At 43.8% G+C, this 27314-nt stretch overlaps 1 protein-coding gene across 4 annotated transcripts in view; it reads left to right on the top strand.

Annotated features, from left to right (window-relative positions):
* chd9 (chromodomain helicase DNA binding protein 9) overlaps positions 1-27314 on the top strand; it is a 92296-nt gene that overhangs the window by 23952 nt on the left and 41030 nt on the right. For 3 of the 4 annotated variants that reach the window (XM_079997656.1, XM_079997655.1, XM_079997654.1), the window contains exons 1-6: positions 4285-4409; positions 8149-8558; positions 21785-21890; positions 24823-24969; positions 25773-25841; positions 26288-26343. In XM_079997656.1, the coding sequence (XP_079853782.1) occupies positions 4380-4409; positions 8149-8558; positions 21785-21890; positions 24823-24969; positions 25773-25841; positions 26288-26343 (818 nt within the window). In that variant the 5' untranslated portion in view covers positions 4285-4379. Of the gene's footprint in view, positions 1-4284; positions 4410-8148; positions 8559-21784; positions 21891-24822; positions 24970-25772; positions 25842-26287; positions 26344-27314 lie in introns of those variants that run through there. The other variant, XM_079997653.1, reaches the window with a different exon arrangement.

The following is a 27314-nucleotide window of genomic DNA, read 5'->3' as shown; positions in this document are numbered from 1 at the left end:
CAGTTAAATGTATTTTTTTGACTTAATTAAACATCTACATATGAAAGTTGAAATACCATTATCTTAGAACATGGTACTCTTCAACCAAAGCTGATATGTTTATTCCTTATCTTTGGAGCCACGTGCATGGAGACCTCCATGCACGGCTCACTGTAGCATCAATGTGTCAGACTCGTGGGCAGGACTCCCTTCTGGCTCGGCGGAGTCCGCCGCCACCAGCGTGCATTGCCTCTCTCCCTGCCTGGAGGGTGACATTAGACACCAGTTGGCTGGTGGCGACCGAGGCAGCGACAGTGGGCCTTGGCCATCTTGTCTGTTCCGGGCTTTTCAATACGCTGCTGTCGCTCTGCCCCGGCTCTGCTAACAGAGCGTCGGTGGGGAGTCTCTGAACAAGGAGTGCGTTTTCACACTAATGCCGCCCCACTGATGAGGTAATAATGAAACATTCAGAGGGTGACACCTGTGTCTCTGCTTGTGCACGCGCACACACACACACACACACACACCCTCCTCACTCGGTTCCCATCACCAGTGCTCTCATCCCCCCCATCCTCTCTTCTGTCTTTAGAGGAAGCCACTCCCCCTGATACAGTGCTGCAAGGCTAGTTTGCATATTAACCGTTCGGTTGCCAAGGAGTTTCGGCTCTTTGTGCCGTGTGACCACTCAAGCATGTGTGTGTTGATGGTTCCTTTTTTTTTTTTTTTTTTTTCCCCTTCTCACTCCGCTTGTTTTGACACTGTATTCTGAATCTTCAAGGTTTCATAGGAACTCTGTCTCTCACCACATACTGTATCTCATGGCCTGATCTGATGGACCATATTGATTCTCCATGGCAATGACTGTTTTCTCTGAACCAAGCTTAGCTTTACTCAAAAGCAGAGCTTCTACGGATACAACGGAGCAGTGACTCTCACCTTTTTCATATCGAGGACCCTTAACGTGGTGTGCATTGGGCCACAGACCCCATTTGATTAGATCTTGTCTTTGGGAAGATTTTTATTGATAGATATGTTTCAGTCCAAACCTTCATACCTATCTGTCTATACTAAAGTCAGGGAGATAATAGTGAAACTACGATCAAAACGCTCCTTTTTGTACATTCTCTAATGTTGATCACTTCTCGTCAAGGAAATAATGGTGAGGTTTGACTACTAATCTTTTTGCTGAAGACCTCTGGGGGATTTCCCGGACCCCACGTCGAGAACCACTGTAATGGAGGGTGCGTGATTATGCACACCTGGGGAGGGTGCAATGGAGGCCACAATCGCGGTCATATTTTGACAAAGTCGCCTCAATGCGACCTGAAACGCCACACCACGGCTGCTGCTAATGTGCGTACAACACACGGTAATTCTCGCTGCCAGTCCCTCGCTCGACGTTGTTTATTATCGGTGTTGTTTGGCCTCAGCGACGAGGTCTGTGGCTCTGCTCCCAGCACGCATGTAGCCTCTGCAGGTCAAACTCCAAGGTCTGGCCCGGCCGGCGGATCTGGTGCCAAGATGTTGAGTTCCAGAGGGAAAAGAACAGACAGAGGCTCAAATGCACACGCTTGTCCACAGATAACACATTGATAAACACGGAAACACAAACAACCTACAATCGACGGCAGGAATTATGGGATAATTTATTGAAACAGTAATAGAGGTAATTTTCCACAGTATCACTATCTTTCATTATTTATTACAATCTGTTTATTAATTCAGAATCCCAAAATGTTATGAGAAATTGCTGAACTCAGGCTTGCACCTTTTCATGTTTTTTTACTACACTGTGACCCACCGATGTTCGTCAGATTCTTAGAAGACACATTTGCTCCTACGTTCCAAGTGTTATTTTCAAGTATGTCAGGAGGCTGGAGTTGCCGTCTTCAAGCAATGGCAAGCTTGGTTCAACATGGCAGTATAACCGGAAAATAAACACATCACGGGGAGTTATGCAACATAGACTTGGTTTATTGAGACAATAAAATGGAAAGACAGAGAAATTATCATCTGAATAATACAGCCAGACTAAAAACCACAACACAAAAAAAAACCCAACAAAAAGTTCATTCAATTCAACACTTTTTCATACTCGAGGCAGTAGATTTACATCGCTGTGCGCTGGCTTGAGGCGCTACAGGGACGTTATCCCAGACAGAGCGTGTCCAGCGCTCATATTCTGAGCTGACCCGCCAGGGTGCTCTGCCTGTCTGGCTGCGTGCCAGTGGTGAGTCTGTAATTCATGGCATCACGTGCCTTAGCGTGCACATGGCACCTGCATCATGTTCCAAGTCACCAGTGGTGGGGTCGCTCTCTATCACCCCTTCAGGGAGGAAAAGAACCCTCCACCCATCTTGTCTTCAGAGATCACAGGGTGGCAGTGGTGGGAAAAGTACAAATACCCTGAAACTCAATTACTCAGGTAAAAGTGAACGTTGCACATTGACTTTTCTACTTTGTTAAAAGTACTTAAAATGATTCAAAGTAAAACTTTTTCTCCTATTCAGTGCCCTGATATAACAAAGCCTATAATACGGCCGATTGTGTCGACTGCACCTTTTATTTATATATATATATATATATATATATATATATATATATTTTTTTTTTAGATTAGTGCTTGGGCAGATCTTGATTTGGCTTGCTTTTGACATTCATAAATATAAATCCAGATTTTATTTTTTTCAACCAAAGAAACATCACTGTATTATTACAAATGTACCACAGTAAAAAGTATAGATATTTCCTTAGAAATGTAGAGAAGTAAAAGTCAAAAATCTCTGAAACTGAATATAATACAAATGCTTTAAAATGCATTTAAGTACAGTAAGATAGTACTTGTTACTCTCCACCTCTGCCGGTTTGTCGCGCGCGCGTGTGTGTGTTCGTTCTCAACGATTGTAATTTCGTGGGCTTATTTACTTTAGAAGGTTGCAAAATGTGTTTTACCATTAGATATTACAATTATTTTCTTGGGGAATTGTCCAGACTATAATGTTTGCACCGTTATTTTTTTGTGTTCACAAAATGACCCCCACACACACGCACTGTGAGGGGGCGAAATAAATAACCAAACCACGCTTTAGAAATCCAGGACTTTAGGAGTTAAGTTGTGAAAGTTAATGTAATAACAGCTAGCACCATCTGCTGGCCTACTTCCTCAGAGAGAGAGAGAGAGAGAGAGAGAGAGAGAGAGAGAGAGAGAGAGAGAGAGAGAGAGAGAGAGAGAGAGAGAGAGAGAGAGAGAGAGAGAGAGAGAGAGAGAGAGAGAGAGAGAGAGAGAGAGAGAGAGAGAGAGAGAGAGAGAGAGAGAGAGAGAGAGAGAGAGAGAGTGAGTGTTTGGGGGGGGGGGGGAGAAAAACGAGCCCTGGTTTTAACGACATCTCTAATATTCATGCTGATGCATTTTGCTGCTTTGTGCTTTCATTTTGCGTCGCTCTGCCTACCGGAGTGTCGAGCTCGCCACACGCGCCCCAGCCAGGCAGAGGGGAGGGCAGCCAGGGAGGACGGGAGGAGGAGGAGGAGAAAGAAAGAAAGAAAAACAAGTAGGGAAAAAGGAGGATAAAACCACGGGGCGAGCAAGCAAGCAAGCGGGCGACGGCGCCGACACAAAAGGCTTTTGTTGCGTAAAGGAGTAAACCTACCTCAGCACGGCACGAGGAGGACGACGACGGACGACAAGAAGCGGAAAAAGCAGAAGGGACGGCTGAGAGCGGGAGAGGGGGAGCGCGTGCGAGAGAGAGAGAGGACGGAGAGAGGGACGAGTGCACGCGGACGCAGGCGGCGAAGTGGAATCAATGAGAAGGCAGGAGAGAGGTGGTGGTGGAGGAAGGCAACTCTGAGACACACACACACACACACACGCACGAAAATACACACACGCACTGGGGCTAAGCTGGACGACAGCGGCAGAATGAGAGCTTCCTGGACTGCCACGCACCTCCTCCACCGCCCACAGCGCTGCTCCCCCAGCTCTCCGTGAAGTGAACGGACGAGGGAGGGAGAGAGAGGGGGAGGGAGAGGGAGGGAAGGAGCTCCAATGCACTCCACTTGAGCACTTCCCGCGGGGTGGGGGGGGGGGGGGGGGGGAGGAGGAGACCGAGCAGATCCGACACTCTTCTACTTCTTCTGCCCCGAGGAGAGCTGACTGGGAGACGGCGGGGAGGGGGGGAGGGGGGACACGCTGCCCGAGGAAGAGGGTTCGACCGCCAAAGCGAGACGAGCGGACGGAGTGACACGAGAGAGAGAGAGAGAGAGCAAGGGACCGGGGGAGGGTGAGAAAGAGAGAGAGTGAGTGGTGGCAAAACGGGGAAGGAAAAAAACGCCGGCGAAAGGGCAAGGCTTTTGTTAGGCTGTTGGAGAGGGGGAGGGAAGAGGGGAGAAAAAAGGAAAGCACCATGTCTACAGTGAAGAGGCCAAGAGGAAGGGTAAGTGAGCTGCACACAGAGCCGGGAGAGAGGGAGGGAGGGAACGAGGGAGGGGCGGATTGAGGGAGGAGGGGCAGGCAGGAACTGAACAACCTCTTCTGCTACTGGCTCATGCTGCACTGCCGCCATCTTGAACTTATTGCTTTGCTTTTTTTTTTTTTCCTCTCTCTCCATACTCATTTGTGTGGCTGCGCTTAGGCCTTATGTAGGCATGCTATATTCACTGCCCCCTCCCAACCCGGCTGTTTCGCCTCCATACTTTCTTTTTTTCCCCCCACCTCGTTCAGTTTAATAAATTCCTCATTTCCATCTGCCCTTTGCTACCGTGTGTGTGTGTGTGTGTGTGTGTGTGTGTGTGTGTGTGTGTGTGTGTGTGTGTGTGTGTGTGTGTGTGTGTGTGTGTGTGTGTGTGTGTGTGTCCTTCATGGGTTGAGCCTCTCAGTCACTAGAGCGCTCTCTCCATAAAGAAATGAGAGGGTGAGTAAAGAGAGAGCGTTGACTGACCCCCCCCCCCCCCTCCCAACCACGTTGTTCTCCTCGCTACCTTTTTTGCGGGCCGTGATGATCCCCATGGTTTTCTTTTTCTTTTTTTAATGGGACTGCACACTGCCAGACGGATTGAAATCACTGCAGCGCTCGCAGCCTGTAATTTCAGTTATTTATAGACTTATTACACAGCTGCAGCGCTCCCCGATTTTTGGTGCATTTTTATCTTCTCACCCCCCCCACTCGATCGCTCTCTCACTTTTCTTGTGTGCCTTCCTTCCTGTTTTCAGCTTTTTTCTCTCTCCCTCTCTCTCTCTTCCCCTGGCTGCTTTTCTTATGTTCCCTCATGTTCTTATGCTCCAAAGCGTTACTTTCACCCCCACGCCTCTCTCTGTTTCGCCTTGAACTTGAATTAGAACATTCCAGCGTGAAGCAACGCATCTCTTCCTCATGGTTGTTTTAATGCTTCAGAATGGAGCTATACGGCGATATATCGCAGGATATTAATGACATTTTACGAACTTCATAGACTGTTCCAAGGGTTCTAATCAACACTCAGACCTGCCGGCCCATAATATCCACATTGTTAATGGTGTCTTCCCAAATATTTCTTGTGTGGAATTATCTCATGAAAGCACCCCTGAAATAACAGTGAATTATCAATATCAAGGTATTCATCAAACCATTTTGGGATATTTGTTTTTCTCATTATCCTCCTAGTCTACTTTGAAAGACTAATCAAGTGTGTGTTCCGTTCTTACAAATGAAATCTTTTCACATACAGTAACCAGGTCTAATTGTAAGATTTGACATTATTTCTTTCTGCTTCGTGTGTGTGTGTGTGTGTGTGTGTGTGTGTGTGTGTGTGTGTGTGTGTGTGTGTGTGTGTGTGTGTGTGTGTGTGTGTGTGTGTGTGTGTGTGTGTGTGTGTCATATATGTAAATAATACATGGCATTGAAGTCATGTATTATTCACATATTATTACCTATCAGGCAGGCAGGCAGGCAGGCCGGATAATTTAGGTCCCTTACAGTCTCGCTGCTGCCTTGTGCAGTCTACGCCAGCGATGCCTCTTTAACCTCGTACGCAGCCAGCCTCAATTTGGCTTCTCACGTGTTCCCGTCGAGTTGCAGAAAGATATTACATTTTTTCTGCAATCTCTCTGTGGTTTTCTCCAACCATTTGAGATGCCTTCCAATTTCTCTGAGATAAACGTCTTGAAGCAGCAGTCTGTGCCCTAAAACCTTCAGTCATACCTCCTTATTATAAAAACGTTTCATCTGGCATGAATCTAAGAGTTGTGATTGACATCCTCTCCTGCTTCCTCTTCTGCTGAAGACCGGGCCCGCCAATGCACAGTGCCCTGGTGATACTACACCTTCGATTTAAATGGACCGTAGTAAAACCCACAACGCTCTGATGGGGCGGGTGGAAGGCGGCGTAGGGCCCGTTTGACGTCATTCTTGTGTGCATGTGTTCACATTTGTGGGAGATCTGGGCAGGACAGAAGATGCTAAACGATGCCTGAATGAGTGACGTGACGGGCAAGGTTGCCCACAGAAAATAATAATGGAGTGTGACCGGATGATATTTTTGTGCGCGTGAGGCCTACTTCCCATTCGGTGATCACGTTCATCTCCTGTTGTACAGTAAAATAGTATTTCATGCCACTGCTGCTATTTCCTTTGACAGAAAACAAAGGTGGCCTTGTGTTACTCATCTAATTGCCAAGCTGTATGACTAAAGAATAGGCTCTGCTGCTCTCAGCACATCACCCTCTTTCTTTCTTTTTTTTTTTTTTTTTACAGCTTTCTCTTCCCATGTCACAATATGGCGTACGTTCCGAGTCTTAAGCACGATGTGCACAGAGGCTTTAGAGGGCCTTTGTGAAGCTCCACGTAATATGTTCTCCGGTTTCCCGCACGGATAAATATCACCTTATAAGGGTGGATGCAATCCATTCTGAGCTAAGCCGAAAAATTCCAAATGACATTCTTTCCTATTGTAAATAAATAGGGAATACATGTAGAATTCGATAGTATGACGCCAGGGAAATGGGAAGCAGCAACTATTCTGCTGGGAAAGGCTTGTGTTTGAGAGCCGGGCTCAGTCTGGACCTCTGGGGTGAGGTGAGCTGAGTTTTGTATTTGTATCTGTTATTTGTATTTATTTGTTTATCTTTTGAATGTGTGAAAAATAAACCTTGACAAATACAGCTTGACTTAGACCAAAATTTAAGTAGGGGTCAGAAATGTAGCTCACTATTTTCTCCAACTCAGAATGCTGTATGCCTTACAATGTGAAGGATTTGTAGTTCTGAATGGGAATTGGCCTTGGATTGTGAGCTGCTTTGACATGGCGATGCACAAGATGTTTTTGTTAAGGTCAATTATGTGTTAAATGACCGTGTTATCGTGGCCCCGAATCTACCTCCAAGTTGGGTAAACATCCCTGTGGTAGATCGTCGCATAGCACAGCATTTTCATGTCACGGTTGTTTCAGGCCTTTATTTATATGTATGTTTCATTTTTAAAATGCACGCCGTTTTCATGCCACAGAGCATAGGCACAATAATAAAAAAAAAAAAGGACGTTAATCACACCTTCATACTAGCGGGTTTTGTCATATTGGTCTTCATTCTTATTCCATGGATGGCCAAAACTTTTATCGACTGTTCTGGCTTATATGTATGTTCCGCATCCCACATCCATCTTACAGCTATTCTACTTCTCACCGTCCATGTGAAAATGCGTTAATGAGAAAAGTTGCCTGGTGTCGTGATCAGTTGAGGAAAGTCATTGCCCCCAATCAATCCAGATTGGGGATCACTGTTCTACGGTACATCATCGTGAGGCGGTGAGATAAAGCGTTTAGAACAGAACCATTAGAATAGGCTAAAAACATCTCTACTCATATTTGTTGTAGTAGGGCAGGGGGAAAATAAAATATCTATAGTGTATAATATATATAGTGTTTTTTATGAATACCTTTGACTGTATTTTGGGGATGATTAGTATCGGGTCTGTTATCCCAATACTGATATTATATCAATATATCACGTCCTATTAAAGTGGAACCCTCTGCACCCCATGAAAGTGTCTGACGCCCACTGTGAGAACCACTTGCTTGCTGTTGTCGCTGCTGTGTCCTGAGTGAAAAGTGGATCCAGATGGCGGACCAATAAATTGCACAAGTAACGATCTTTCCCGTCTCTCTCTCTCTCCCTCTCCCTCTCCCTCTCACCCTCTTTAGCCTCGCAAGAACGCCAATGGTCCTAGTAGCCACGTGCGGGTGCTTAGCCCTCCGATGAAGAGCAGCTCATCCTCATCCTCGTCATCATCTTCGTCATCGTCCAGCTCCTCGTTGGAGAAGAGGACCCAGCGAAGGTCACAGCAGCCGATCGATGGGCCTTCAGAGGACAAGCAAGAGAAGGCCAACAGGATAATTTCGGAAGCTATCGCCAAGGCCCGCCAGCGAGGGGAGAAGAACATCCCCAGGGTCATGAGCCCCGAGAGCTTCCCCTGCTCCTCCTCCTCGCACAAGGCCCACAGGGAGCGGGGCCACAGGGAGAAGAGCTCCCAACGAGCTCGACCCAAAGAGAAGGCCTCCAAGAAGGCCCGCATCGTGCCTTCCTCCAAGCCCAAGCAGAAGGCCAAAATCGGGTATGTAGTCTGTAAACTCCCCCTCCGCATGTTATCCATCCTGTATGCAGATGTCATCTGCCATATCAGTGAATAATACACCTTATAAATATGATTGATTGATTGATAAATAGATAGATAACCTTTATTTAATCAGGGAGGACTAGTTGAGAGCAAACTCTATTTTACAATGGTGCCCTTAGAACAGAAACATTTGCAAGCAAATACAGGGCAATGAATAATCCAGAATACACATCATATAATGAATAAATAAATAAAAGCTCCAAGAACATGGCGCTCAGAATTTCCAAAAGAAATCACATAAAACACCTAAAAGGCAGCAGCAAGTCTACATTTAAGAGAGGAAAAAATAAATGAATAATAATGAAATACACAATAAAAAACATGGAAAAACAATAAATATAATATGTTTTTTGGATGTTTTTGTTAAACCAGAGAAATATATTTAAAGTTTTTATATGCAGATGTAGGTGAGAGATTCTTTCTCAGCCATCAGCCTGAATAGCCATTGAAATATATAAGACAGTATACCATCTCATAGTACACTGTCGTCCTTCTTAATAGTAGAAGAGTAGCTCATCTCTATTAGTCTCTCCTGTGGGTCTTTTCATTTTTTTCTGTTTTAACAACGTTGCTGGCATTTTCTGCCTGTGAGCGGTTGCTAAGATGGCAGCTCAAAGTTCAGTTGTATTTACGGCAGGCGATAACAATAATCCAGGCATGGTCGTTGGCACAGACCGGGGAGGAGCAAACAAAGGCTGCGCTGAGCATTTTGCAGCCGACTGCTAGGTTGTGTTGAGGCATGTAGCGCTGATGTATAGATAATCCGCTCCCCATCCCCCTGTTAAAATGAGCGGCTATAAGCCACACCCAGGAGCAGCTAATGAAATATAAGCTAATGCAGACCTGAGGGCTGAGGCAGCGAGATCAGTGTACGCAGGGGAGGGGGTTTGCTTAATGTCGCGACTCCTTCACATAGTCTAAATCTAGTCCATCATTTGTCAAGGATGCCGTTTTATTTGACAATAGGAAGAATTGACAACACCGGACAATACGGTTGCTGCCTGCTCTCACTTGAAAAACGAGTAATTTCACAAATATTGCGATTGTGTAATGTCGGCGGTGGCGATGTGGTGGTAACCCATCATTTATTTTGTGCGAAGAGACGCCGTCGGGTGGAGGTGTGATGGTTGCGGGGCTGAAGGTGTACTTGGACCCGCGCCCGCCTTCCTGTTTAAACTCGGACTGCTGGTCAGGGATGATTCCCCACAGACAAATCTCCCAAATGATCAAAGATCACAACGCTGAATTGCAGTTTATACATACGAAACAGAAATTATTGCAGTGAATATTAAAAAATTGTAACTAAAACGCTGTTGTGACTTTACATTGAGGGGGTCCAAGTCATTGCTCACGATCAGTTGTCGAAAGGGAGCCGCTTATTCCTAAAGCAGTTAATTTGGGGAGCTCTTGTGTACATATGGCCTTTAATCGACCATAAGTAAGTAAACTGTGTGTGTGTGTGTGTGTGTGTGTGTGTGTGTGTGTGTGTGTGTGTGTGTGTGTGTGTGTGTGTGTGTGTGTGTGTGTGTGTGTGTGTGTGTGTGTGTGTGTGTGTGTGTGTGTGTAGGACACAAGTCCTTCTTGTCCTTAAATTTCAAGCCAAGCGTACAATATTTATTGAACTTTTTTTTGCATGGGAACACACAAAGAATAGTCCAGCCTGTGGAGTGTGCTATTGTTTAATGGCCTTTTCATAACATTGATTACGTCACACATTCCAGCCATTTTGAACTAATTTGATGCAGCCAGCCAAAACACTGCCGGTATGCGGAGGAAAACTCCAGAGGCCACGACCCCCCCCCACCCCCACCCCACTTACAGGTATCGAATATGTTGTAACAAACACTACCATTCATACTCTGTGACAAAACCGTGTATAACTTGATGCGGTGGAGTCTTTTTGTGACGTATAGCAACAGGTCCCAGCAGCTAAAAAGTATATAAAACACACGGTAGGTTCCAGGTGTTGAACAGGTTCCACCGGATGGTCTGGTGTCTGCGGTGTTTGTCGACGCAGATGAAGTCCTAAACAACATAAACCACTAATATCTAATGGAAACGGAGCGGTGGCACGTGTCGCAGGTGTTAGGAGTGAGGTTTGTGGTTCGCCTCCGTGCTCCAAGTTAGATCGGTGCCACTCAGTCACATTCTGTCGGGGGCCCGGCTTTTCAGCTCGACACTTCAGGGGCCAATTCAATTAAATTTGACGTGTACAGTAGGAGTGTAATCTGTTTCTTTGTTTAAACCATGCAGCATGGTATGGGAAAGTAAAAAGTACCGTTCACCATCCACCCCAGCGCCTTGTATACTTTATTCAAAATATATTCATCAATTGCCAAAGATTTAAAAAGCTTAAAATAACATATCAATTTTTGGATAACCTTCCCTCGGGTCGGCGGTTGAATAGGCCTGGTGTAATAAATAAACATTTCGTTTATTTATTGAAGGACACTCGAGCTGTGTGAGTGTTGAGTTGGTTGCATTGTCATCGCAACAATCTCTGAGCATATCCCAGCAACTGCATTTAGAACATTGCATATCAAGGAAAACTGACCAAGCCTTGGAAGCAAAGAATGCTCTGGATATTGTGCGACAGTTTTGCTTAATGACCACAAATTAATTGTTGAAGTTATTTCAACAACGCCAGCCAAAGTGATAGTATTGTCGCGTCTCTCTTGTTGCCAGCAGAAACAAATTAAGAACGAGTGACAATTTCACTGATGAATTGACGTGTGTGTGTGTGTGTGTGTGTGTGTGTGTGTGTGTGTGTGTGTGTGTGTGTGTGTGTGTGTGTGTGTGTGTGTGTGTGTGTGTGTGTGTGTGTGTGTGTGTGTGTGTGTGTGTGTCCTATGCACACACCCACACACACACACTCGGGGGTGGGTGATCCTGCTGGTACAGACGCTGGGGACCGAGGCGGCCGAGGAACACGAAGCTCATGTTTTCACGCGGCGCTTTGGGAGGCGGCGGCGAGAGACGGGGACACACTCATGTGCACGGCTCGGCTTTTCCACATGAAATATTAATGTGCATCCGTCGCAGAGATGCCAACTGTCCACAAGAGTCATTACTCCTGCCCTTTCCTTAAGGATGTTTGAGAGCCTGTGCTCCTGTCATCATGTTTTGTGTGCGTGTGCGCGCGCGCGCGCGCGTGTGTGTGTGTGTGTGTGTGTTTGTGTGTGTGTGTGTGTGTGTGTGTGTTGTACATGTGATTAAGCGTGTGCTTGTGCTTGCATGTGACCATTCCGTCTGGGTGCGAGGAGATGGAGATACAGTAACAGCATTTTCTCGTTGTCTCGACCCTTAAAAAGAGTGAAACTGAAGGCTGGGTCGCCGTAGTGTGATGCTGCTCTCCATGTTGATGCATGTGTGACGGATTTAAATTCAAATCGGCTATTTCGACAAAGAAACAATAACTTGTAAGAAGACGTTTACCTCTGTTAAATGGTTAGATTCTGTTTGATGTCAAAGAGTTGTTTTAGGAAAATAAAAAAACGCTCTGTCTAAAGTTGGAATCTTTAGATTCGTTGCCGTGCTTTTGGGCGGGCACGTCTAAAAAGTTACCCTGTTATTTAAAAAAAAAAAACAATAAACAAAATACGTTTTCATCATCGGCCTTCATATTTGGAGGCCGATGATATCTAGTTCAGTTTGCCAGATGGGATCTGATTTTGTTTTGCTCTTTGGAGAATATGTGCTCTTGCGCTTTGTATGCCTCGCTGGTGTTAGCCTATCAGCCTAGCATGTGCTGATAACTTACCGTAACGTCTCTTGATTGTGTTACACTGTTGTACTCCTGCTTGTAGTCACACAGTACAACAACGTATTAGGCTGTTGTTTGCAAGTGCATACATTTGATTGTCAAATACAGTGCTTAATAGCCAAATGCCACTGCATGAAAATAAATGATTAGCATTTTTACATTTTCGAAAATCACTGCTACCGCATAGCATGGATTGTTCCTCGGTGCAAGCCATTTGCTACGGACACAGTCTCCAGAGACGGAATGACAAAGCGATCCGGTGGACAAATTTCTCAATGATGCGGACAGTTCTCGGCTGTGATTTAACAGAATCTTGGCTTTTGCTGCCATCCAGACCCCGGTTAGAAAGACTGCCTCTCTTAAGGCCAGCACCGGCTGACCACCGCTTTCTGCAGGATGCGTATTGCATTTCTGGCCAACCTGCTGAAAAACGGCTTCGCATCAGCATCAGCATCAGCATCAAATGGAAGCACCGAGCCGCTCGTTCTGTTTCTGTGCATTTCCTCACCCCTCCTTGTTTTTAACCCCCCTCCATATTTTGAGATCTGCTTCTTCCCATTATGCTCAAGGCTGTGAACGCACCATTTCCTGTGCGCAGGCATGTTGTGAATATGTTTACGGTACAAAGCTGTGTACTGTTCAGCGAGTCCTCGGCAAGAAAAAAAAGAAAAAAAAATCTAACAAAATGGTGCTCGGGAGATCAATTACTTGATAGAAAATGGGGGTTTACGCTGCACACGTACGCTGCAGCATATAGCTATTCATATCTCAAAGCTCGGCTGCACCCTCCCCACCCACCCACCCACCCACCCCATCTAATCTCTTTCCCTCACCCTCTCATTAGGAAAAACCTAAAGCTGTTTTTTTAATTGCATGTTTTCCTAGTTAATCCATTTGGGGCTGCGCATGTGTGTGCAATCAAATAAGTATTTTTGTGTGATATATGCTGTGTGTGTGTGTGTGTGTGTGTGTGTGTGTGTGTGTGTGTGTGTGTGTGTGTGTGTGTGTGTGTGTGTGTGTGTGTGTGTGTGTGTGTGTGTGTGTGTGTGTGTGTGTGTGTGTGTGTGTGTGTGTGCGGAGCCAAAACGTGAGTGTACGTGTGCACACACCTTTTCTTTCTTTACAAGCAACAGCAAGCCCTCACACACACACAAATCCCCCATGTAGCAGCGTGTGCAGTGTTGGTATTTATCATCTGACTGGAAGCTCTGTGCAGCTCTTCCTGCTGTAGCCGCCGTGTGCTGCGTGCGGCATTGAGATCACAGCCCTCCATTCACAAGGAGGGGGATTTCCCAACGAGGACCAAACGCCACCGTCTCAAAGCCCTCAGGACGTCAGACGCGCACAAACACGCGGCACACTTAAGTACAGTTCTCGCAGATGACTCGGCGGCGCACAATCGATGTTGCTGAACAGGTCCCATTTAAAGGCGACAGCGGCCTTTCAGAGGCCTTTCATATCCTTGATTTCCATTAAATACCAACACACACATAGGAACACGAACACACGCGCGCACACACACACACACACGCACACGCCCACTCCCTGCTAGGACTGTGCCAAGTAGGGCAGGGCTGCGAGTGCAGGGTGGAGGGGTGACTTGGCAGGACTAGACGAGATTCGGGCGGGTGCGGATCAGCAGACAGCTTACGGTTCTCAGAGAATCCTACATTGAGCCATCCTCGAAGAGATAATTTGTCCAATTTGAACGGTAGGGCCGAGCATTGGCTAGGATCTCACGATTCCGTTTGATTTCGTTTTTTAAAATAACGGAATCAAGTCCTATCAAGCGTATATACACTTGTTTTTACTTGAGGAAGACTGTGGTCAGGCGGCTCCCACATATGACTCATTGCATGAATGTGAAGATTGCCGTCCAAAAAAAATAAATAAAAGGTGTGTAGGTGTTTTTTAAGGTTTTTATGATTCAGCTTGTCTACAGATGTCAGTAGGGCTTTGTACTATTTGCAGCGCTGTGTATAAATTTCAGAGCTATTCGACCGGTGGCCCGCTGGCCAAATGTGGCCCAGGTATTTGGTTTAGCAACTAACTACAGATACTTTGATTTCAGAAATATTAGGCAGAGTTAAAGTACCAACAACTAAACAAACCATGTGACTCTGTAGAGGCACTGTACACTTAAGAATATCTAACTGGAAGGAACATCATCTAGAAATGCAGTTGTGCATTTTAAGCTCTTTTTTTTGTAAATTGATTAAGATAATTTGACTATGAAGGGGGGGAGGGGTTTTGCATTTTCTTTTTTTTTTTTTTTGTTATACTAGTGTCGTTGAATTTCTCAGGCCTCTAAGCCGGTAATTGGTTTAAAATCTCTAAAACCAATAAAATGCAGTTGAATAGTCCTGGCTATTTTTAGTTTATTTCAACTGTGAAAAAGCAGGATATATTTGTCTCAAAGGCATATGGCATGTTAAAATGATGAACAGACAACGTGCCTGAAGGCGCGCATGTACGTGCGTGCGTGCGTGTGTGTGTGTGTGTATGTCGTCTACTAACAGTCCTTGGGTTGGGCTTTGAGGACGACCGCTGAAGATGGATGTAAACACTCCAGAGAGCTTGTGTTTGACTTGCGACAGATTTCTGATATCTGTTGTGTATGGTTGGGTAATGAACTTATTAATACATTTATGGACCGACCGTGAGCCAAAAATACAACTAAGTAACAGAGTAATTTTCTTTGAGTTGAAAGGGATTTTTTATTTTATTTTTTCAAAGCAGCGAGCTTTATTTTAAACCTTTAGCTGTTAGATGTAGGTTGTTTTTTTTTTTCTTTCAGTGCATTATAAAATATATATAAAAATAGCCATGCGATCATGTTCTGTGTGCCTGATTGTCTAACAGCCTCCCGGTATCATTTCACAGCTCGGTCCTCACCGTATGGGGAACCAGAGTGTTGCCTCCGCCCTGATACGTACCGCCGCCGAGCGCGGTGACACTGTTAGACCGCTAGGACGCCACTCCAGCCAGTTCTTCCTCGGATGCGGGGGAATGTTCTGTTTCACCGCAGCAGGCTGGTCTGTGCTCGTGTTGTCGTCGCTGCCTGCATCCGCCTTAAAGGCTTCTCTGTCTGAGGTCCCCTTCCAGGAGGTTTTGCAGAGGCCCATGCCGTCAGCGCTCAGGCGGTATTCACCGGAAGTGATGTCACTTGCCATTACTGCCACCACCCACGCTGGCAAACACGCTCCCATGGGCAAGTTGCCTGGCAACCTTAAAGTGTCATTGTCATAAGGATTCGTGAAATGTAATATCATCCAGAGGGGGGTGACAGTGGAGCATGTCTTCGCCCCTTCGCCCGGGCCCATATTAAAATTTGTGTGTGTGTGTGTCCGTGGATGCATTTATTCACGACTTACTGTTGATTTCTCACAGATAACCTCAAAATGTACTTGCTTTGCTCTGCTTCATTTAATTTGTACGTACTGTATGTTAGGGCTGCCGGGGTTATCGGTGTCCGGGCGTACACCGATTACATTACTTGCCCACCACCCCGCCCCCACTGTCGTTTTTTTTTCTCCTTTTTTTTATCTAAATAAAACCTAAACAAAAACATGCAGTTAATTTTCACAGATCAGTGCAGATGTTCATCAAATGAAAAAAAAATAAAATAAAAAAAATTCTAATTTTTAAAATACGAAGCGTGATATCAATTCTTAGTGGGACGCTCTGTGAAAGTGAAAGGGGCTGCTTGGTGCGCACAGCAGAGTCGCAGCACAGTCTGCTTATCACAGGAGAAGAGAAGGCTGTGGGAGACCTTAGATCAGGTATAGATCGCGACCCGTCACCTTCCATCTGTAATTTGCGGTTGTGCATCACAGGGACACCCCTTGTGCTCCCGGCCCCCCCACACCCCCCTGCCCTTTGTACAATGTCCAGTGTTACCGGTAACACCGGTGTTGTCATGAGTATGTTAACCGGTGGGGAAAATTCCTCACCGTGGCATCCCTAACGTATGTATATGTTGACGAAGCCAATACCTCTTCTTGTCAAAGGCATTGCTCTTCAACGAGGCAACCTGGGAAGGGGAGTAGTCACTTCCTAATGGAGCTGGTCCAATCCCAGATATTGAGAATGAGTTGAATGGCATGCCAACAGTTAGGCTCACTGACTCTCTGGCTACCTGGCCAATTACTGCATAACAGGCTGACTTGGATGATTTATTTCATGAAAGGACTTCTCAACACATCCAACAGATGGCTCTGGCAGTGATTTTAAAAGCCTGTTGAGAGACCTGTTTAGAGTGAGGAATGGGAGCCTATGTTTCTGCTGGTGTGTGTTTTTGCAGGTGTGTGTATGAAGTGTGCTTCTGATTTGTGTTTTTGTTCTTGTGCGTATGTGGACATAACAATGTTTCTGGTCACATCCCACTGACCTGTGGCTTCTGTCACGTGTGTGTGTGTGTGTGTGTGTGTGTGTGTGTGTGTGTGTGTGTGTGTGTGTGTGTGTGTGTGTGTGTGTGATCTTTCACAGTGACCTGCATCTATAAAGGCCCCTATTATGGCACATCCTGTTCTTAAAGGGGAACGGGTAGTGATGTCGTATTTCATGAGCGCCAGAGGAGGGATGTAGGAGTTGCATGGAAATTCACAGTGAAACTGTGAGCAATGTTTTTAAAATAACACATTTATTTCCTCATTTTGAAGCTGCTTAACAAAGCTCAGAGTGGAAGAAAAACATTGTGGTGTGAATGGGGTTGGAAAAAATGTTAAATCTCCTTTTTTAATGTGTAATGTCTTAAAATGTCAAACATTGGTGTATTTTACATGTTTTGAATGAATGTACTATCACATTTTTATTTAGAACTACTTTTTGTAATGACCGCAGTACACCCAGACTGTAATCTACAGCAGGTTGCCACTAGGAAGCGGCACAACTTCCTGTTTCCAGTCTTGTACATTGTCACAGATGTAGCCATGAAGGCTGATTTGTGGAAGTAAAAAATAGTTAGTAAAACCGTGAAAAACCTGATACAATACTCGACTTTGACCATTATTTTAGTAAGGGTATAACACAGACTGTCTTGACAATTTTTTGATCTTCCTGTTCATTTTTTGATGCGGCCCAGGTTGAAATATAGCAAATCTGTCCTTTAACATACACCCTACATGAGTTTATGTGGTACTAATAACTTGGTTCACAACACTGCATGCTTACAGTGGAGGGAGTATATTTAGTGTACAGTACAAGCTATGTTGGCATAATCTCAAAATAGTTGGTGTACAATGACTGCAGATTGTACATAAAAGGAGGACAAGAGAATCAGATGAATACATCTCATTGGGATGTTAGCTCAGGAGGTAGAGCTGGTGGTCTAGTGATCCAAAGGTTGCTGGTTTGATCCCAGGCTTCTCCTCCTAGCATGCTGTAGTGTCCTTGAGCAAGACACTTAACCCCTAATTGCTCCTGATGGCTGCGTCCGTCGGGGTTTGAACAATTGTAAGTCGCTTTGGATAAAAGCGTCTGCTAAATGACTATATGTAATGTAAATGTAATCTCAACAGTGGTTTAATGTTCCATTATATATAAATGGCCCTTCTCAGGGCTCAACATTAACTTTAAAACTTTAACTTTAAAACTGAAAATATGGTTGCCATTTTTAATCAGCTTATATTCTGAGTAATGAAGATACTACTTTGCAGTTACACATAATCAAAATTTGACATACACGTAAAATAATGTTTAAAAGATTCATTGCAGTAACTGAACAAAATTAATTTTAGTTTGTGTTTTATCCAATACGTTACAGATTCTGAATCTTGAGATGGGAAGAAACACAAATCAAGACAGACAAGAGCTTGGATAACACGACTCCTCTGGTCACACTTGGCCTGATCACACTAAGCCTGTCCCTCTCTTACACCCACATTTATATGCTCACCACACAGACAATAAGAATCTCACCAGTCCTGTTTGTCCCCTCATTGTTAACAGTTGTAAATTCTCATTTGCTTCTTTCCATTTTAAAGAAGCTCTCCACCAGATGAGGTCTGAGCCATGCTCATTATTACACCGCGTTCCAAATTATTATGCAAATTGGATTTAAGTGTCCTAAACATTTAATTTATTTGTTTTTCAATTAAACTCATGGATGGTATTGTGTCTCAGGGCTCTTTGGATCATTGAAATCAATCTCAGACATCTGTGATAATTAGTTTGCCAGGTGAGCCCAATTAAAGGAAAACTACTCAAGAAGGATGTTCCACATGATTAAGCAGGCCACAGGTTTCAAGCGATAGAAAAAGGATCTCTCTGCTGCCGAAAAGCCTCAAATAGTGCAATGCCTTGGACAAGGTATGAAAACATTAGATATTTCACGAAAACTTAAGCTGATCGTCGTACTGTGAAGAGATTTGTGGCTGATTCAAAGCACAGACGGGTTGGTGCAGATAAAGGCATAATGAGGAAGGTTTCTGCCAGACAAATTCATTGGATCAAGAAAGCAGCTGCTAAAATGCTGTTACAAAGCAGCAAACAGGTATTTGAAGCTGCTGGTGCCTCTGAAGTCCCGTGAACCTCAAGGTGTAGGATCCTCCAGAGGCTTGCAGTTGTGCATTAACCGACTATTCGACCACCCTTAACCAATGCTCACAAGCAGAAACGGTTGCAGTGGGCCAAGAAATACATGAAGACTCATTTTCAAACAATTTTGTTTACTGATGAGTGCAGTGCAACCCTGGATGGTGCAGATGGATGGAGTAGTGGGTGGTTGGTGGATGGCCACCATGTCCCAACAAGGCTGCGACGTCAGCAAGGAGGTGGCGGAGTCATGTGTTGGGCCGGAATCATGGGGAGAGAGCTGGTAGGCCCCTTTAGGGTCCCTGAAGGTGTGGAATTGACCTCAGCAAAGTTTAGAGTTTGTGACTGACCACTTTCTTCCATGGTACAAAAAGAAGAACCGTGCCTTCCGTAGCAAAATCATCTTCATGCATGACAATGCACCATCTCATGCTGCAAAGAATACCTCGTGTCATTGGCTGCTATGGGCATAAAAGGAGAGAAACTGATGGTGTGGCCCCCATCCTCCCCTGACCTCAACCCTATTGAGAACTGGTAGAGCTGGTCGTCTAGTATGCAATGTATGTAATGCAATGTAATGTTATGTAAAAACAGCAGTTCTGGGAGGCTATTCTGACATCCTGCAAAGAAATTCAAGCAGAAACTCTCCAAAAACTCCCAAGTTCAATGGATGCAAGGATTGTGAAGGTGATATCAAAGAAGGCTCCTATGTTCACATGTAACTTGGCCTGATAAGATGTTTTTGATTGAAATAGCTTCTGTTTTCAGTAAATATGACCTGCTAATGCTGCAAATTCAACAAATGACCATTTTCAGTTCTTAAAATCTATAAAATGTTGAAACTCTGTTCTGCATAATGATTTGGAACAGTGAATTTTGAGTTTTTTATTTTTGAAAAAAATACTGTTATCATTGGGAGGTTTGTTCAATAACATTTGAACTATACCCTAATGGTTGATGACTTTTTATATGAATTATATTATTATTATTATGAATTATACTGACTGTCATTTGCATAAACTATTTAGGAAAATCAGAGAACAATATAATTTGCATAATAATTTGGAACGCGGTGTAATGTTGTCTGTCTACAAAGATGAGAGCTGATTATTGTATTGTAACGGCTATTGACAAATTTGACCAAATTGACTCGAAAAAAGGCTAAAACTAAAGACATTTCCTGTATGTATTTTTTAAATTTCGGTTAGTTTTGTAAGTACACTATCGTTTCAGTTACTTTCAATTGTTTCTGTCTATATTTAACTAAAATGTATTTCTTACGTTTTACTCTCTAGTTTAGTTTTAGTTAAATGTGCAGGGATGCAAACACATGTGTGGTGAAAAAAGGTCGTAAATATACTTATGGTGGTAGCCGACGGTTTTCTGAGTTCCAATGAGCGCGTCACTTCCAACACACATTTTACTTCCATTTTACACACAGTTTTCCAAACCGTGAATGCATTGCCGCTTTATGCTTTGAGCGCTTTCAACTGGAGGCTAGAGCCCTGTCCTCGTCCCAGTTCTAACGTAATATCAGAGAACGAGTCCACTCGTCAATCGATCACAGATAACGTTGTTCTCTCGGACGGAAATATATATATATATATATATATATATATATATATATATATATATATATATATATATAAAATGCTGCATGTGAGTAAATGGACTCGACTCTAACAGCAATATTTAAATATCACTGATGCAACAAATCTATTTATTTTGGGGTGCATGTTCTGCTGTTTGCTGTACCTGTTTTTTCTGTTAAAAAGTGGTTGCCAAAGGGGGAAACCAACGATAACTGCATTACTGGAAATACAGTCATCGCCGCAAAGAGTGTGTGTGTGTGTGTGTGTGTGTGTGTGTGTGTGTGTGTGTGTGTGTGTGTGTGTGTGTGTGTGTGTGTGTGTGTGTGTGTGTGTGTGTGTGTGTGTGTGTGTGTGTGTGTGTGTGTGTGTGTGTGTGTGTATTTTTTATTTTTTTGTATTTAATTTATTTGCTGGTGAAAGTTACAGGAGGATATAAATTATAAACACAATAATCATTGTTTAGTTATCATCATTGACTGTCTTGCATCCTATGTTCAAGGACTTCTGGAGAGACTTTTCTGTTGCTCCACTGAGTCTGGTTCAGCTCGTCACTTCAGCTTTGCGCGCGAGGCGGAGGGACAATCCATTAACCATATTGGGGATTTCTTTTTTGTATGTCCGATTATGATTAATTATTTCTAGGGCTGTACCTGACTCAGAATTTCTTCAGTCTAATCGGATTCGATATGAACGGGGCACGGTCAGGGGACGGAAATTATGGGGGGCCGGGAAGGGGTCTGGAGAGTTGTCCCCCTCAGTATGTCATTGTAAACATAACTATATAATATTAAATAATTGCTCGATATAATTGCGATCTGTGCCCCGATCGCTCCCTCTCGGACACTACTGACTGTGGCATCAGGGCGCAAGCGATGGTGGGCGCAACTTCCGGTGTGCCATGGGTGCGCCCGTGATGGGTGCGCCAAAACAGTGTTTTTATTCATAATTTATTTTATTTTACTCTGTTCCCTTATGTAACAAAACAAGCACCGTGCGTGATGTTCACTATCTTAGCCCCCGTACCATAACGTCACAACCCTAGATGTCACAAAAACTGGTACTTTGGTATCGAGTCAATGCTAAAATGCTGAAATTATGCTGCTAGATTGTATTAAGTGTCACTGGTATGGTACTGCGGTAAAGGCACTCAAGGCTGCTCATCATACATGCCCCAAATGGAAAATTTGATCAGTCCATGTCCAATTTGCCCCGCATCCAAACTTTTCTGCAGTGGCAAATTTATATTCTTTTCCTTCATGTTTTGCCTCTCCTAGGAAAATTGTCATCAAGATTGGAAAGAAGAAGAAAAGAAAGCCTGCGTCCTCAGAGGAGGAGTCTGATGACGACCCTCCGCCCCGCCGCTCCTCTAAAGACGACTCGGTAAGGTTCAACACAGACACAATAAGTTGGCATAGAGGAATCACTGGCCGCGGATTTGTGTCCATCACGGTTCATCACACTGAGTGTGCACACTGAAGGAAATGCTCTCAAATAGTAAGCCCGAGCTTTGATGGCCTGTAGGGCTCACAGGAGGTTCCGTGCAGCGGGGTGGCTATCCCAAATGCATATTTTCTTATCTGTCAAAGATACAAATGAATGGCAGCAGCAAATGATATCCCAGTGGACATCCACACTCACAAGCACACGTGGTAGCAGCTTTGTTCAGTAATTCATCATTCTGGAGTAAAATAAGTTTCAAGGTGGAATATTTGATGCCCTAATGCTGCTGTTGTGACGTCCAACTCGGACTCGCACCCACCAAAGAAATTAAACTTGTGATTTCATCTCCATCTTGATAACACACATACATACAGCAATCACGATAGCTTGCTGTTTTCCACCAAACACAGCTTATAACCAGCCGCTGTCTTTAGTTTATTTTCACCTGCGCAGACGACTGCTGTCTTGAGCGATGGCATTGTTCTGTTGGACTCTGGTGCCTTTTATTTGTCTCGATAGCATGTTGGGAAAAACTACCCCTTCCTTGCAGACCTCTTAACAGCTGGCGTCAGTATACTGTATGTCTTGAGTGATTGGATTGTGATTGAATGGAGCAAAATCGCATCCGAATCACGTTGGAACCTGCCCAGAATGCATTACAGTTCTGGTCACCTCGGCCTCTACCTCTGCAGTAGAAGCTTTTAAGCCCATATTCAATGTTGCATGAATGCAGTGTGTGCATAATCTAGGGTACAGAAAGTACTCAAATGGAAAGAATATTTTGAAAGATCTAATTCGTCATCTACAAATGTCAAGATTTGCAAGTTATTGTATGTCAATATTTAATCTTGCTTATAGCCGATAAATGTTCATCTCTTCAGATGTCTAACAGTAGCTTGTAATGGTAAACTCTCTGTGTAACACGCTCATTTAAAGTTCAGTCTGGAGAGTAAAAGGCAACCAGTGCACACTCAGACTCTTGGCAATCAAAGAAAGGACAGATCTGCAATTTGAGATCCTATGGCTTGAAATACCAGAGCTGACGAGTGCCTCTCGGATCTCCCGCAAGAACCCCCACCTCTCCGCCTGCCTTCCTGTCCTTGCGACCACCCTGGAGGCATTATGCCAATCAAATGTGGCACCTTCTGCCTTAAATAAAACAGCCTGTTGATGACTTATTTAGGGTGATCCTGCTTGAACAAGGCAAAGCAGCAGGGTCGACAGATGCAACTCCCCTGGAGGGGTGCCGTCCCTTTTCGAGGCAGTTTGTCTGGCTTGGCATGGCTTATCTTGGCTCTTGAGTATATGAGTTTACCTGCGTAGAGATATTCTCCTCTACAGCTAATTTATTTCAGCTCAGTGGCATTTATTACTAATTACCTTCATATTATCATTAGTAGGGGCAGGTGTATCGATGCAGGATACAGCAGCCCACGCGGAATGTAATTACACAGGCTTGACTGGGAGGTATAATGTCGCATAGGCTGTACTGAAAGTCAGCCATAAAATGTTGTTGCCGTTGGGTCAAATCACTGACTCTGGTCTTGGTGGTTATCTCCCTTTGGATTGGAATTGGGCAATATTATTCATATCGTTTGACTCTCTGACCGTCTAGCTTGTGTAAAACAAACTGGCTTTTTTTTTTTTAAGAATAAGTGCACATAAAAACAAAACAAATGATTTCATTCCTGACTAGGGCTGTGACCACATTACCGCAATACTACGGTGACGTGACGTCTCCTCGGTATTGATCTCATTACCGCATCACTGCAAATTATATATTTACAGTAAAGATATACATTATATTTTGTATTTCTTTTTTTTCTTTGCCGGTGAAAGTTACAGGAGGATATGAAATCCAAACACAATAATTATTGATTAGTTATTATCATTGACTGTCTTCCATCCTATGTACAGGACTTAAACTTTTCAGTTGCTCCTCTTCCGCGCGTCACTTTAGCTTTGTGCACTGGGCACGAGAAGGAGGGACAGTCCATTACACATACGGGGGTTTTCTTTTGTGTGTGTCTGATTATTATTTATTATTTCTAGGGCTGTACCGATCGACACCCCCCCGTTGGTAAACCGCAGTACCGCGGTTATACGTTGCTTTTAACCGTGGTAAGAACATTTTCAAATCGTCACAGCCCTATTCTTAACTCTGGCAAAAGCAACACTTCTGTATATTGTGGTTTAATGGCGCCTAATGCTGGCCAGTGGCCACACATCAAGACTCTAGACGATAATGGTGTAACGCACCCAAGACACATTGACAATTCGACCACCAAGACCACATTGATTAGTGTGCCCCTAGAAGGCTTCTGCACTGTTGCAGATTGGGGGCAACAATTGTGCAGCATTTTCCGCGGCAAGCTCCCTTTTCAGTTTTTTTGCATGCCTAGGGTGCTGTGACACTGTACACAACTTGCAAGTCGTTAGTTCCACTGTGGAAATGACTTATTTTTAATCTTCAGGGAAAATAAATACTTAATTTGAAATGCTGTTTTGAAATCACTGTGTTATAAGACACCTGAGCTGTTTGCAGCACTGCAACTCTCCTGGATTAATGTATTACCTTACAAAGTTTCATTTCCTGCATAAAATAGTTAACAAACGGGGAGCTACAGAGGACTCTCTTACAAACCCCAGGTTCAAGCCTCTGGGTCAGCAAGCATCAGCTCTACTGACGCCTCTGTGAGCAAGACAGTGCCTCAGTTTCAGCTAAAAGGTTTGCCAACTCTGGATCAGGGCTAATGAGTGGAGGAATCTCCTGGCTGTGTTTAATAAATGGCAGCATGTTTCTGGTTTTAATGCAGGTGTGTAGGAATATATATTTTTATATATGTATATATTGTTTTCCTCCACCGTATAGAAACGCCGTTCCAATCGTCAAATGAAGAGAAAAAAGTACTCTGAGGAGCTGGAGACCAGGCTGTCTGATGAGGAGGTGAAGGTCATTGTCAAAGCCAAGAAGACCAACGCTGCGGTGCGCAAGGAGCCTGCAGTCCAGCTCTTTGTGGTGAGTATCTCTGCTCGCACACGTCCTTCATATCGAAAAGGTAGAGAATCACTGGTCTAGAGTAATTAATTTCCTCCTGTCTTGACTGAAGTCCACATACAAAAAAGGATCTATCTTTGTTTATGCTGGTAATCCATGGACTCAATATGCGGAGTATTTTTAAAAACAGTTCAGTTGTTGTAAACTGGTGATTTTTATTTGTATTTTTTTTACGTATTTTGGATTGGTTGTATTTTTTGGGGTGTAATGCAGGTAATTATGGAAATTTACATTTACCTCAGTTTCATACAGAGTAAAGTAAATAATCATTTTCATTACCAAGTACAATAAATGTAAAAAAAGATTTGGACCTGTCAGAATGTCCTGACAACTTGAAATGCAACAGAACGTACGGATAGAGATGGTACATAAAGAATAGAACCTCAGAGACGAATACAGCACAGAGAGCTTCACTGAAGATAACATCTCAAGGATGCAGCTTGGCTTTCAGTCATTGTACAGGAATCCCACAAATATGCCCATGGGGGTGATATCATAAAAAATGTATTTAGTACAGGCAGTTGGCAGATGAAATGAGAGGGATAATTAATTAGATGATTTTTAGTCCTGCTTTGGTGTATCCTGTGTATTGTCAATGCAAGTTCTGCCTTCAACTATTTCCTCTTGTCTTATGCACTTATTAAGACACTTACACACCTATTTAATTTCAATTGTTTTATTTATTTGATCCATCATAACACGTATACAGGGATACGGTGAACCCTCCCTTACCCCTGAATGCACCGTGTTGCTTGTCTTTGCAGGAGAACCCCAGTGAGGAGGACGCTGCTGTCGTTGACAAAGTCATGTCCTCCCGTGTGGTCAAGAAGGAGGTAGGGCCATATTTCAAATCTCCCTTGTGGTTTTGTTCAGGTTCTTTTGGCACTTCAACTTCTCTCGGTCCACGACCTATTCTCACCGCACTTAAATGCGGTCCCATAAAGGGTTCCTCTTTTTCTAGTTCCTAGCTGTACAACAGAGCGTTACAGAATACGGAAAAGGCAGTAGAAGCGTACAAGAAAGACTACAAACAAGCCAAGCACAGATGATGGGTAAAATCTGGATGAGAAAACCTAGGGTTTTTTAGAGGTTTTACGAGAGCTGATGGTTCCTGTTTGGTCCCTTGAACACTGAAGTCCGTGTGTCCATGCCCGGGATACACACAAAGCATTGTTCCTGTATGTACAGTTTATCAACCATTTCGAGAAGACAAAGTCGCAGCAACGCAATGCTTGTTGAGTTGATTCCAATTATTTTTTTTTTTCCAAACTCTCCTCAGGTTTCTCCTGGAGTGGTGGTGGACGTGGAGGAGTTCTTTGTAAAATACAAAAACTAGTAAGTCACGGCTCCTGTCGCTGTGTTTCATAAACTCTTCCTTTTTGCACTCCTGTGGGCCAAATTAGAAATGGGACATGCGCGTATATTAAAAAATTCTAGCAACTGCATACAGTTATTTGTTATGAAAGTCACAGTTTATGAAAAGTGTTTATTACCTCTGCGTCTCCACAAAACAATTACTTTGCAGTTGGCAGGCAATCCGTCATTAAAAAACAGATTACGCCCAGGCGTATTTTCACATGCCTGAGTTTCCGCATGTCATACTTAGAATTATGTATCGAGCGCTCGACATATAATTCGAGACGGCACGATAGTGCCATTTTCTCTTTTGGATTCAGATATTGAAATCTGCTGATGCCAAACCAAAAATCTTTTACATCTGCCTGTAGCCCATGAAAATAGTTCTGCATGGCTGGGGGGGGGGAGGAATCTGTGGTCAGAGCTGCAGAATGAAAAGCTTTTCCCCTCCGTCACGGTCAGTCCTGCTACTGTGTCAAGGGTGTCTGCAGGTCCTAAAACAAACTTTAAAATGTCTTAAACCCGTTTTTTTTTTTTACAAATATTAGGCCTTAAAAGTCATTCAGTAGTCTTGCATTTGAATTCATGAGGTCATCAACAAACATTTTCTAATTTTATTAATTCATATATTTATTTTTGTCGAAATGAGTCTGGTTCTTCTATAAAAGAGTCAACTTTTCAAGAAACCCTTAACCCAAGATTCAAGAGGTTTATTTTTCACATACATATACATACGTTCATACATATATGCACTGAAATGTCTCTGCAATGCACCCGGAGATTATGCACAATAGTTACTATACCGAACATAAGAGCTAACCTAATTCCTACCTAGCAACTAACTGAAACTAACTGATTCCTAAAACGTAATGCAGTTAGTGAATAGAATAATATAAATAAAATAAAATAAAAATAAAATAAGACTCAAAAAGGTATTACAGAGTGGGGGT

This window comes from Zeus faber (assembly GCF_960531495.2).
Source record: "Zeus faber genome assembly, chromosome: 3".
Taxonomy (NCBI): Eukaryota; Metazoa; Chordata; class Actinopteri; order Zeiformes; family Zeidae; genus Zeus; species Zeus faber.
This window is presented reverse-complemented; position numbering and strand designations above follow the sequence as displayed.